Source organism: Schistocerca cancellata, chromosome 5 (genome assembly GCF_023864275.1).
Source record: "Schistocerca cancellata isolate TAMUIC-IGC-003103 chromosome 5, iqSchCanc2.1, whole genome shotgun sequence".
NCBI classification, from domain to species: Eukaryota; Metazoa; Arthropoda; class Insecta; order Orthoptera; family Acrididae; genus Schistocerca; species Schistocerca cancellata.
Window position 1 is genome coordinate 651,013,900 of NC_064630.1, and position 13,994 is coordinate 651,027,893.

Consider the following 13,994-nt stretch of genomic DNA (forward strand, 5'->3'; position numbering starts at 1 on the left):
CCATACTTGCTCCGGACACTGCGAGAGGGCTGTACAAGCAATGATCACACGCACGGCACAGCGGACACACCAGGAACCGCGGTGTTGGCCGTCGAATGGCGCTAGCTGCGCAGCATTTGTGCACCGCCGCCGTCAGTGTCAGCCAGTTTGCGTGGTATACGGAGCTCCATCGCAGTCTTTAACACTGGTAGCATGCCGCGACAGCGTGGACGTGAACCGTATGTGCAGTTGACCGACTTTGAGCGAGGGCGTATAGTGGGCATGCGGGAGGCCGGGTGGACGTACCGCCGAATTGCTCAACACGTGGGGCGTGAGGTCTCCACAGTACATCGATGTTGTCGCCAGTGGTCGGCGGAAGGTGCACGTGCCCGTCGACCTGGGACCGGACCGCAGCGACGCACGGATGCACGCCAAGACCGTAGGATCCTACGCAGTGCCGTAGGGGACCGCACCGCCACTTCCCAGCAAATTAGGGACACTGTTGCTCCTGGGGTATCGGCGAGGACCATTCGCAACCGTCTCCATGAAGCTGGGCTACGGTCCCGCACACCGTTAGGCCGTCTTCCGCTCACGCCCCAACATCGTGCAGCCCGCCTCCAGTGGTGTCGCGACAGGCGTGAATGGAGGGACGAATGGAGACGTGTCGTCTTCAGCGATGAGAGTCGCTTCTGCCTTGGTGCCAATGATGGTCGTATGCGTGTTTGGCACCGTGCAGGTGAGCGCCACAATCAGGACTGCATACGACCGAGGCACACAGGGCCAACACCCGGCATCATGGTGTGGGGAGCGATCTCCTACACTGGCCGTACACCACTGGTGATCGTCGAGGGGGACACTGAATAGTGCACGGTACATCCAAACCGTCATCGAACCCATCGTTCTACCATTCCTAGACCGGCAAGGGAACTTGCTGTTCCAACAGGACAATGCACGTCCGCATGTATCCCGTGCCACCCAACGTGCTCTAGAAGGTGTAAGTCAACTACCCTGGCCAGCAAGATCTCCGGATCTGTCCCCCATTGAGCATGTTTGGGACTGGATGAAGCGTCGTCTCACGCGGTCTGCACGTCCAGCACGAACGCTGATCCAACTGAGGCGCCAGGTGGAAATGGCATGGCAAGCCGTTCCACAGGACTACATCCAGCATCTCTACGATCGTCTCCATGGGAGAATAGCAGCCTGCATTGCTGCGAAAGGTGGATATACACTGTACTAGTGCCGACATTGTGCATGCTCTCTTGCCTGTGTCTATGTGCCTGTGGTTCTGTCAGTGTGATCATGTGATGTATCTGACCCCAGTAATGTGTCAATAAAGTTTCCCCTTCCTGGGACAATGAATTCACGGTGTTCTTATTTCAATTTCCAGGAGTGTATTAAATAAGCAGGTACTCAGGAAGGTCCAGTGTGCGCTGTAATTATTGTATGGCAGCGGAGCTTGGTACATATACTAATGCGTTAATGTGGAACCGATTTATGCTGGAAAATAATCGTTTCCATTTTGGCCACCAGGTGCAAATATGACACTGTACACTGATTGAATGACGGTGTGACACACACGCTGGCATTTGACAAGCCATAATGTGAGTGAACGATATAGCTATCGAGAAAAGAGAATGTGCGCTGTTGGTGAAACTTTTATGTGAAGGCAGCAACTACAGTGCTACATTGAGAGAGTATTGCCGAGTGAAAGTTCTGAGGAGACCCCCAATGTCATTAAATTACTTAAAGAAGACAATGAAATTCGAAAAAACTCGTGAGCTTCGTGTGACGCCTGTAAGATAATCGCTGTGCGAAGAAGTCCGTAACTGCCTGCTGCATATCGTTTTCCCACAGGAATCGTTGATCCTTCAAGGCTGGTTTTAAGGGACCGAAGGCGCGGTAATCGCATGGGGAGAGATCAGGACTGCAGGACGGGTGATCGAGTGTCTCCCACATATGGGGACTGCGTTATGATGAAGCAGCGAACGCTTTGCTCACAACGGTGTTTTCGACAGAAATGCTGCCCCATACGCATTCTTCATTCTCCGTTGGATGTCTAGTGATGTTTATCCTTGGGAGCCAAGAAAAGATAGCAGCACGTTGGTCCTGTTTGGACGCATTTGGTAATAATGTCGTCGTAGTTCTCGTTTCTGTATTTACGGCACGTACATTAGACAAATGCCACACCAATCCCCTGCCTATGTCTTCGTGCTTAGATACCCGCATCGAAGACGTGCTACGTTGCACATAAGCTGCAGCAACGTTCTCAAATGGAAACTTTTTGATACAGCAAAAAAAATGGTTCAAATGGCTCTGAGCACTATGGGAATCAACTGCTGAGGTCATTAGTCCCCTAGAACTTAGAACTAGTTAAACCTAACTAACCTAAGGACATCACAAACATCCATGCCCGAGGCAGGATTCGAACCTGCGACCGTAGCGGTCTTGCGGTTCCAGACTGCAGCGCCTTTAACCGCACGGCCACTTCGGCCGGCTTTTGATACAGCACAGCTTACTGAGTCCCATAGGTTCTTACCACAAATTTCCGAAATTTCCGCAACTCACTGACCTGGTTCAACAGAAACTGACCGCATAGTACGTCAAATTCGGCTCACCAATAATATTCTAGCGCTCGAGATGAGGTTAACCTCTTCGCATCGTGGCGGCAGTAACCTTTTGATTGCTGACGCCGTGTACTAAACGCCAAATCATTTCGTAGTTACATACTGTTGTGGAACGTAATATTTTTGTGTTTTTCTTGAGCATTCGTACCTTGGATACGTAACTTATGCTCGCTGCTTTGTGCTTTTTCACGGTAGAGACGTAAGTTCGGAATGATAAAGTACCTTAGGGGCCGAGAAAAAGTCAAACTGCACGCGTGAGAGTTGGACTGCAGAACCTCTGTGGTCCATCATGATTCGATATTTGTTTCCTACAACACACCCATAATCAAAATAAGCAATTATTCCCATAGTATAACCATATTTCGTACATTTTATCTGAGGCTGAAAGTGTAAAGTAATTTGGAGAGCTTATTTCCATCTAAGGTTGTCATCTCCAATGAAACGAGTATGATTCTGGATTTGAAGTTTAATTGGAACAGGCCAGACAAAAGAAGTTAAAAATGGATTAAGCACACATGATCATGAAAAACCACTCTTATCCGATGACGAACTTCGTTTGCTATGTCTGTCAGTACCAGCATTTTGCTGGTGTCATCAGTTTCCTTACTCATTTGACGCGGCCTGCCTGCGATTTCTGTCCTGTGGCAACTTCTTCATCTCAGAGTAGCCCTTGACTTGCATCCATCGTTCACAGGTATTCATTGGATATTTTCCAACCTCAGTCTTCCCTTACTGTTTTCTCCCTCTATACCTCCCTCAAGTACCATGAAAGCTATTCCTTGATGTCTTAACACACGTCCTATCAACCTGCCCCAGTACTACTAGAGACGGCTTAAACTTTGCTTGGGCGAATTTCTTACATTCCAGGCAGCCCAGTAATTCTTTACCCCCAATGAAATACTAATAATGATGACTGAATCCCTGTTCAATGGATCATTTTCAATTTTATTAAAAGTACATGGAGATACGGATTGTAACAGGTTAATCTGTTTAAACTAATTTTGTATCTGACAACACTTACCGATTACTTCCATACTTCCATTTTTGTTGTCCACATGGAGCGGGCCGCCACTGTCACCCTGAAAAAAATTGTTGTAGTATTATCATTGCAGTCGCTCAGAATGCTACTAAAGATGTACATAATGAGAGTTTTTGATTACAAGTATATTATGATTTTAACATTCGAATGGTTCAAATGGCTCTGAGCACTATGGGACTTAATAGCTGTGGTCATCAGTCCTCTAGAACTTAAACCTAACTAACCTAAGGACATCACACACATCCATGCCCGAGGCAGGATTCGAACCTGCGACCGTAGCGGTCGTGCGGTTCCATACTGAAGCGCCTAGAACCGCTCGGCCACAACGGCGTCTTTTAACATCCGTTTAGAAACCCACCTGCTGTTAATTAAGACGAGTCCATATTATTCAGTGTTGAATTTATCTACTTGTGAGGACGACGACAACTGTCGTGTTTACATTTATAGACTGCAAGCACTATGCTCAAGGGCACTATCCTGTAACGAACCGCTGATTTTTTTGAAGCAGAAGGGAAGGATGTTACGTAAACAACTGAACGAGTGAGATACGTATATCTAGACTGAAAGGTTACTAATAACTTCCACCATGGATAAAGGATAAAACAGACTGTCAGTGTAAAATGTTCAACCATCAAACACAAAAAAGAATAGCACAAGAAAGCAGAATATCGCGTTGCTTCAAGGCCAGAGACAAATGTATTCTGCTGCACTTGGATAGATTTTGAAGATATATCTGCAGAACAAAGGACGCAGTTCCTTGCTTTAACTGATAGATGTGTGGCAGAAGGGACTATGGTTAGGTAACTAGGAATGTAGATACTATTTATGCTTTTATAGCACTAATATTACGTCTAATATTACCGGGAAAGATTAATTTTGAGACCTTAAAGCGAACATGAGACCTCTGAAGCTGAAGCGAGGTGTACGGTCGGGTGAAATGAAATACAAAACTGTACCCCAGAGCGCGGTGGTGTTTCGCTTCTTATCAGACAGTCAAAATAATTATTTTACTTCATGATGATTGAGTATCATGTACTCAAATACTGGAAATTCGTGCGCTGTGGGGCAGAAGAGGTAGTTTTAATTTATGAGGTATCTTGCGCAAGAAGCAACAGAAGTTCAGATGCAATGACTTGATGGACGGTTATTAGAACGAGAATTTTAAAACTATGCCCGATGAAGATACTAAAATTCGTAGTAACCTAGTCATAATGTTAAGAATAGGGAAAGATAACTGTTTCTCTATAATTTCTACAGTGACTACTGTATACATTTTCTGTAACCAGTAAAATCGTTAAAGTCTTTATTTACACTTGTTTATTCGAGCATCATCCCTGCTAGAAAAGTCTCGAAACCAGCCGTTGCTCCTACAATACGAATGAAAGGACAGTGATTTTGAAGATCTGAAGTCGTCGTTGAGTGACTGTAGGAGGATACAAGATGACTTGGACAGGATTGGTGTAAAGAATGGCAGCTAACTCTAAATATAGATAAATGTAAATTAATTCAGATGAATAGGAAAAAGAATCCTGTAATGTCTGAATACTCCATTAATAGTGTAGCGCTTGACACAGTCACGTCGATTAAATATTTGGGCGTAACATTGCAGAGCGATATGAAGTGGGACAAGCACGTAATGGCAGTTGTGGGGGAAACGGATAGTCGTCTTCGGTTCATTGGTAGAATTTTGGGTAGATGTGGTTCATCTGTAAAGGAGACCGCTTAAAAAACACTAATACGACCTATTCTTGAGTACTACTCGAGCGTTTGGGATCCCTATCAGGTCGGATTGAGGGAGAACATAGAAGCAATTCAGAGGCGGGCTGCTAGATTTGTTACTGGTAGGTTTGATCATCACGCGAGTGTTACGGAAATGCTTCAGGAACTCGGGTGGGAGCCTCTAGAGGAAAGGAGCCGTTCTTTTCGTGAATCGCTACTGAGGAAATTTAGAGAACCAGCATTTGAGCCTGATTGCAGTACAATTTTACTGCCGCCAACTTATATTTCGCGGAAAGACCACAAAGATAAGATAAGAGAGATTAGGGCTCGTACAGAGGCATACACGGTGTTACAAAAAGGTACGGCCAAACTTTCAGGAAACATTCCTCACACACAAATGAAGAAAAGATGTTATGTGGACATGTGTCCGGAAACGCTTAATTTCCATGTTAGAGCTCATTTTAGTTTCGTCACTATGTACTGTACTTCCTCGATTCACCGCCGTGATTTCATACGGGATACTGTACCTGTTCTGCTAGAACATGTGTCTTTACAAGTACGACACAACATGTGGTTCATGCACGATGGAGCTCCTGCACATTTCAGTCGAATTGTTCGTACGCTTCTCAACAACAGATTCGGTGACCGATGGGTTGGTAGAGGCGGACCAATTCCATGGCCTCCACGCTCTCCTGACCTCAACCCTCTTGAATTTCATTTATGGGGGCATTTGAAAGCTCTTGTCTACGCAACCCCGGTACCAAATGTAGAGACTCTTCGTGCTCGTATTGTGGACGGCTGTGATACAATACGCCATTCTCCAGGGCTGCATCAGCGCATCAGGGATTCCATGCGACGGAGGGTGGATGCTTGTATCCTCGCTAACGGAGGACATTTTGAACATTTCCTGTAACAAAGTGTTTGAAGTCACGCTGGTACGTTCTGTTGCTGTGTGTTTCCATTCCATGATTAATGTGATTTGAAGAGAAGTAATAAAATGAGCTCTAACATGGAAAGTAAGCGTTTCCGGACACATGTCCACATAACATATTTTCTTTCTTTGTGTGTGAGGAATGTTTCCTGAAAGTTTGGCCGTGCCTTTTTGTAACACCCTGTACTGCAGACATTTTTCCCTCGTTCTGTTTGGGAGTGGTACAGGGAGAGAAGATGCTAGTTGTGGTACGAGGCACCCTCCGCCACGCACCGTATGGTGGATTGCGGAGTATGTATGTAGATGTAAATGTAGATGCAATACCAGGGCTGGTGAGGACGATTACTCTTAGTGGTCGCAAAAAATTTTATTTTATCTGTTGGTGTTGTACATGAAATAAAAAATAAACATATCCCAAACTGTCTTAGCATGAGTGCAGTGATATTGACTCAGTGAAAAAGAAAAGTGAAATTATAACTTGAAATGCATACGATAATCGAACACAACTAACCTAATCTAACCTAGCCTAACCTAAAAGTGTCACGTGAAGTGTAAAGCCGTAGCGGACGATCCACGGGCAGTACCAGAGCGCCTGCCGGCGCTTACGTACCTGGCAGGCGTCGCGCTTGCCCTGCGGGTAGCCGGCGCAGATCATGTTGTCGGTGATGCGCTCGCTGGGGTAGCCGGCGCGCCGGCACTTCTCCATGGACATGATGGGCACCGCCACTTTGCGCAGCGTCGCCGACGTCGGCTTGCGCTCCTCCACGCGGCCCCAACCGGTCACTATGGCCACGCGGTCCGTGTAGTCCGCCGTGTCTGCAAAACGCGCCCTACTGCATTTCCCGTCCAGTAACACAATATTTTCATTCTTTCCTTTAAAACCATTCTAAACACGCTGCTGTAATTCTCAGCTGTATCACACATATCAGCACCTGTTGTTCGATAACTATATATGATTCACATAAATTGCAAATTCAGCTACTGTAGGAATCAAATACCCCTGATAAATACCGGCAGCGAGTCATCGACTACCAGTGATTCCACCTGCGCAACACAGCATCACTTGGAGCTCCATCACCCACAGAAACGTCCGCCCCGATAGCTGAGTGGTCAACGCGCCGGAATGTCATGCCAAGGGGCCCGGGTTCGATTCCCGGCTAGGTCGGAGATTTTCCTCCGCTCAAGGACTAGGTGTTGTGTTGTCCTAATCATCATCTCATGCTCGTCGCTACGCAAATCGTGGCGTCAACTCAAAAGACCTGGACCTGGCGAACGGTCTACCCGACGGGAGGCCCTACCCACACGACATTTCATTTCACCCGCAGAAACTCTCAAATCGGTGCCGGGATAATTGCGTGCGAAGAGTGAACAGTTGTGGTTTCTTGAAAAGGGCCTCTTGAGTCAATCACAAGATACATTGCATTATACTATGGATTTTTAAAAATGTATCCCCTCAGAAAACTGTCTTGTTCTTCTATATTGGCTTGAGTTGCGGTACTGAATGCGAAACTTCTTCCATTTAATACACTGAAGAAACAGTCAGCATGTACCTTGTCTCAAAATCTGATGATGCTGTAAACTTCGAAACCAGTTATGGAGAAGTAAGTTATTACAGCGGAGGTTAAGTGGATGTTTTTCTAACGTCATCACATATTCCATACGGCAGCATGACTTGAAAGATGCAGTAGTTTTCATCTTAAGTCACTGCATCACTGTAATGACGAATGTTCTAGAGATGTTATTTTTCAATATGTTCACATGCTCAAAATTTGCATACACTGTAAACCTGAAACACATTTTTCGTCAAACCATATACAATTGCTCAGTTCTAAAACTCTACTGTTAAATCAAACATAATTGCTCAATTCTAAAACTCTAAAACTCTACTGTTAAATCAAACATTTGCTCCCAGGACAATTATTTTTAAAATGAGTACTAAACATCACAAACTGCCGGCTTCGACTGACGTTCCTCTGTCTCTAACCTTTCTTTTAACGGTGAGCTCATCTCGTTTGTAGAAATTGCACCAGCACTTGTTGACACAAGAAATTTTCTCCCTATGCACCATGTGCAGTATTAAGTTTGTTGCGATCATCACATTAACAAATATAGTTCCCTGATGAAAAGCCCCCCCCCCCCCCCCCCCCCGTTGTCAAGCAGAAGGTTCATTCACTTCCTGAGCCTACAATAACTGCTTGGGGGAGGGCTACTTTAAAATACTGTGGTGCATCTACTCCTCAAGTACCAAAAACCACAGTACAGCCTTCTACAAGGTGATCAAATTAAATCAGGTTCTGAAATTTTTAATGCAACCCATCTTACACATCCATGCATGTGGCAGATGTTGCAAAGTGGGTTGCCTGTCTTAAGATGCGTGACATACTTTCTTGCCCTCTTTTGTGCACATCATGTAGAAACATCCAGTTCGTACACAGGGTGATTTAGATGCCCCTGCAAAAAAATCAAATGCCTCTGAGCACTATGGGTTGGTTCAAATGGCTCTGAGCACTATGGGACTTAACATCTATGTTCATCAGTCCCCTAGAAATTAGAACTACTTAAACGTAACTAACCTAAGGACATCACACACATCCATGCCCGAGGCAGGATTCGAACCTGCGACCAACGCTAGTGAGGGCGATTACTCTTAGTGGTCGCAAAAGTTCCAGACTGAAGCGCCTAGAACCGCTCGACCACACCTGCCGGCACTGCCCCTACCTATGCAACCCACAACGCCCTCATAAGCAACGCTTAAGATTTTCATATTGTCAGGCTCGCTACGTGCAAACTATTAGTCCTACATAAAAAAAAAACAGCGGGGCCTTCTTGTACAAAATTTAATGTAGTTAAATTTTCCACTGGGAGACGTTTTCGCTAGAGGTCGCAGCCTTTGACTTATTCAAGAAAAACATACAAAACAGACCTTTAACTGCTTTTCCCTCGAATAAATCGAAATCCAGCGAAAAAATATCCCAGTTGAAAATTTAGCTACATCAGATTTCCAATAAAAAGGTTCTGTTCGTTATTTTTCTGTAGAACTATTAATTTGGGTGTAACGGGTGAGAGAATATTGAAATCTCGTGCATGGTTTTTTGAAGACGTTGACGTTTGCATAAATCAAATAGGTAGGGGTAGCTGACTCACTCCGTGTAGCTCATTTCTTGTTTCATTATGAGTGTGTTGTGGCGGCTTCGAGTCAGCCTGTAAGTTTTCTTACACCTACGAGCAGTGTAAAACGCGATACTCACTGTCTACGGGGAGACAGGCGGGGCGCACGCTGGTGCCGAAGTCGACGGGCTTGTCGAGGCGGATGAGCGCGATGTCGTGGTTGAAGGTGAAGATGGAGAAGTTGTCGTGCCGCTGCCAGTCGGCCACGCCGCGCTCCAGGCTGGCGCTCTCGTTCTGCACGCCGCGGTCGTGCTCGCCCAGCGTCACCAGGATGTCCTGCGACCGCAGTCTGCGCACGCCGTCACGTCACATACAGTTAAGTACACACTGACAACAGGGTGCTTAGGCCATAGGGCACCCGGCTAGCTCATGGGGCCACGAATACCAAGAAAATCAGAGAAACAATTCCATTCTGGCACAGGCCTGACCACTAACAAGGGCCACAAAGTTGTAGAATAAAAATTTGTGGGTTGACATCATCGGAAGCAGAAATGCGAAGAAGGATCTCAACCCAAAACCGTTGCATGCTGGAAAGCGTTACAAGGATTCTCCAGACATTTCACGTTTCATACACTTTAACGTTAGAATGACGTATTAGCCAGGTAAGCAAATGGAGGAAGTTCTTGGTGTCTGCAATGAAACGTTGGTTGCGAACGAACATTTTGAATTTTACACCCCGTCGAAATCGAGATCATTACAGATGTAGAAATATCTCGGTTGCACGACAATGAGGGAAGAAAACAGTCATGGCTTTGCTGAAGAAAGCCAAAATCGTTTGAAGTGACTTAATTTAACAATGGAATGGAAAAGCTGCAGCCATCGGAGATCGTAAATGGGTGCTCCAACTACACGAACGCTGCCCTTATATAGACAGTTTAATTGCATTCTATTCTCTTTACACCATTTTCTGCTGTTGTTGATATTACCCTCTACTCGTCTGACGGTAAATCCTTGTCTTCTTTCCCTTTCGCTTCATTGACCCCAACTGTCTCTATGCTGAGCATTTGACGTTCCACGCTCCGACTCGTAGAATTTTACCCTATTGTTTATTCAGTCCTCTTCTCATGGTCACCTCCCTCTTGGCTTTCCCCTCCCGGAGATCCAAAAGGGGGTCTAGCCCATTATGCCAATGGAGAGACAGATCATCACGACACTTTTTCAGCTACAGGCCACATCTCCTGCGGATGCACATTATGTGTGTACAATATAGTGGTTTCCATTGCGTTCTGCATCCTTACGTCCTTGCTACGTCGATGCTGATTCTTCCACCTTTTAAGGACAGTAGGACAGTTTCCTACCCCTAGAGCAAAATAAGCCACTGAAACTCTATCCGCTACAAGGCTTCTTTTATTCTGATAAATCAAATTTTGTGACACAATAGTAACTGGTTTCGGCCTGCAGTGGCCAGTGTCAGATGCTGTGGGTAGCATTTGATGAACAAATATTCATGACTTGTTGATATTACACGTCAATCCCGTCTACGAAATGTCTATTTCCCCCCCCCCTCCCCCCTAAAAAAATCTATCTACTCCTTTGCCATTGCCACCATTCCTGACGATTTTTACTCAAAAGTTTAGGAGTAACTGGGTTCTAACCCCCTACTGAAGCTATTCAGGGTCTAGAGGTAGAATCTTAGACTAGTAATCGAAACGTCCTGGGTCCCGCGTTCTAGCCCAGCTTCTGCTAAGCTTCTGAACAAAAATCATCCCATAACTGCCGAAGACTTCCTATCCGAGCAGTTACCTTTCTTCTGCCAAAGACCTTTTCAAAAAGGGGGAAGGAGCCGGCAGAGTTTCACAGACCCCTGAATTTTCGATTAGCAGCCAAAGACGCTACCTATAGACCACAGGAATTTCAAAATATAACATAAAAGTGGAGTTTTGCGAAATAATACAAGAGTACACTCGCCCCAGCTTCGTTAGTATGAGCGAAGCTGGGCCACAACTGCAGCAATCAAAGCAGTCATTTGTCAGTGACAACGTCCGTAATGACTTTTGTTTTGGTTACGTTTTTACATACACAGGAGCCACGAACAATGCTCTCTACAGAACATACGTTACGTTTGTAGCCATATCTAGAATCTTGTAAAACTTCGGAAGTCTTCCAGCTATGATTTTCCTAGTGTACATCATCTCCATAAACTGCCTACAAGCGACAGAGAAGCGCTTCTCCGTGAGATTTTGGTCTCCAATATCCAAGATCTTACACTCACCTCTACAGGGCAGAATCACTATCGCATTATGTACACACCGTCTCACGTGGTACACCAAGAAAAGAACAGGCTAATGAACTGATTTAGGAACCAGTGATAGGTGAAATACTAGAAATAGAGGGTACAGGCCTTCTCATCGGCAACACCAGACTCAGCCACGAGCCCGTCCTGATGTACGTATGTATGATATCCCACAGATGGTAAACCATTTTCTCAAGGAGTATACTCCTCTTGCGAAAAGTAACACGAGAACTTGGAATGAGCAAATGTCCATTCACAGTCGTGGACGATGCGATAGCTGCTGAACAGGTAATATCTTTCGTGATAGATGACAAATATAATAACAAAATTTAATAGTCTTAACAGTTTCATGTCGACTTCGCGTGTAAACTTGTAAGGACGCAGGTTTCCTAGCCACAACGCCGGTGTGAGGACGCATCGCCCCGTACCACCACGTTCCATTACATTTACAACTTTTCAAGCTAATAAGCTTTTTAGTTCCATTGACCCTTACCTTTCATTCCTCAATGTAGATAATAAATATTTGTGCTGCGGATAGCCACCAAATAATATGGTTCAAATGGCTCAGAGTACTATGGGACTTAACTTCTATGGTCATCAGTCCCCTAGAACTTAGAACTACTTAAACCTAACTAACCTAAGGACATCACGCAACACCCAGTCATCACGAGGCAGAGAAAATCCCTGACCCCGCCGGGAATCGAACCAAATAATACCCTGCGTCGATGGCGCTGTGGGAGTGCACTGCTGCTACGTCTCTAGCTACTGTTGCTATAAAAGAAATAAGCATCTGACGTTTAAAGTCTAGTTGCAACGTTTTTGCCACAAACACTGTCTAGAAACAACCTCCGCAACCTCCACATTTCTCAATCCTCCACGGCGATACATCACTTTAAAGTCTCTAACGTCCAGATGTGGGGTATCTCTAAGCAAGTCAAAAATTTTTTGTTTAACTTTAATTACAGAAAGAGATACTTTTTTTCTTGAAACAAGAGAAATTTTACAGTCTGGAAAAATTTCCTACTTGAGGACGGGCATGGACACAGCTTTGCATAGCGTAAGTGACAGCACAGTGGAATGTCGACGGAACGTTAAACACTAATCTTCCATCCTTCGTTTGCTATATTGTTGACGGGAGCAGCTCAGCTCTCTGGCTGTCAAAGGGGAACTACTTATTATGTTCGAGAGTGGAACGGTAGAGAGACAGCTTGAAGGTGGTTCATTGAATCCTCTGCCAGGCACTTTATTGTGAGTAGCAGAGTAATCACGTAGATGTAGATGTAGACTGCTTTCACAATGGAACCTTGCCGCCATTCCTCCAATAAGTCAGTTAAAACTGCTACCGTTCTAGTTAATCCCTTTAAAATGCTTCATTTAGGTGAGGCACAGCAGATTTTAGCTACTACGACAAGGCCTGTAAACATGGAATACAAAAACATTATTATCTCCTTTCAAATCGGCGTATTAACTACATGTCCTGAGAAAGAAGGTGTTCGTCTAAATGCTGTTCAGCCCCTTTATAACAAGACTGTCTGTGATTTATGTGTATTTATCGAGAATGTAGTCAATATTGGACCCATTTCACTCTCTACTTGGAGCGTTCTCATCATTAACGACTGAAATGCAGGTACATATTGCACACGCACTCATCACAACGGTCTTAACTCAAAAGTCACGTGATTGATTCAACGTGCGAATGTAGCAAGGAAAGTGCAAACCACAACAGTACAGAAAGGACAGCATTCTAGGTCATTAACAACTCGGTAATGTAATTCACTCCTGTCTTTCCGTTCACATGACATCTGTAGATCGTAGCCCTCAGCATGATAGGTAGGAAGGTAAGTACGGCCTTTGCGCTCTAGACAGAGGACTACGGTATGTGCGGCGAGAGCTCGCGAAGTGTTCTTTTGTGGCTGACAAAGCGGAGAGGCCGCGCGCACGCCACGCGGGGCAACTGGCGTGCTGTGCGGTGTGGTGACCTTGGCAACGCGACCGCCACGGGGTCAGTGCCGCGCCGTGCGTAGCGAAACGGCACCTGCCGGGCGGACCCAACACTAGCGGTCGCCAAGTTGCCTCGCACAGTAGCAGGCGCCATCGACGTCACAGGGCGACACACACTGATGAGCCAAGACATCATGACCACCTGCTCAAAACGTTTTTTGTTCGTCTTTGGAAAGAAATAAATCAGTGATTGCGCGTATGACAGATCCGACAGCTGGTTCGTAGGTTTGTGGAGATGTGTTGCATTAGAAGTCTACGCACAGGTCATGTAATTCGCATAAATAACGGGACACTGATCTA

General features: G+C 45.4%; 1 protein-coding gene across 1 annotated transcript in view; it reads right to left on the minus strand.

Moving 5' to 3' along the window:
• LOC126188047 (trypsin-7-like) overlaps nucleotides 1-13,994 on the minus strand; it is a 29,484-nt gene that overhangs the window by 612 nt on the left and 14,878 nt on the right. The window contains exons 4-6 of the mRNA XM_049929479.1: nucleotides 9,541-9,749; nucleotides 6,903-7,108; nucleotides 3,625-3,682 (exon numbers count right to left, since the gene is read on the minus strand). Coding sequence (XP_049785436.1) covers nucleotides 3,625-3,682; nucleotides 6,903-7,108; nucleotides 9,541-9,749 — 473 coding nt within the window. The remainder of the gene's footprint in view (nucleotides 1-3,624; nucleotides 3,683-6,902; nucleotides 7,109-9,540; nucleotides 9,750-13,994) is intronic.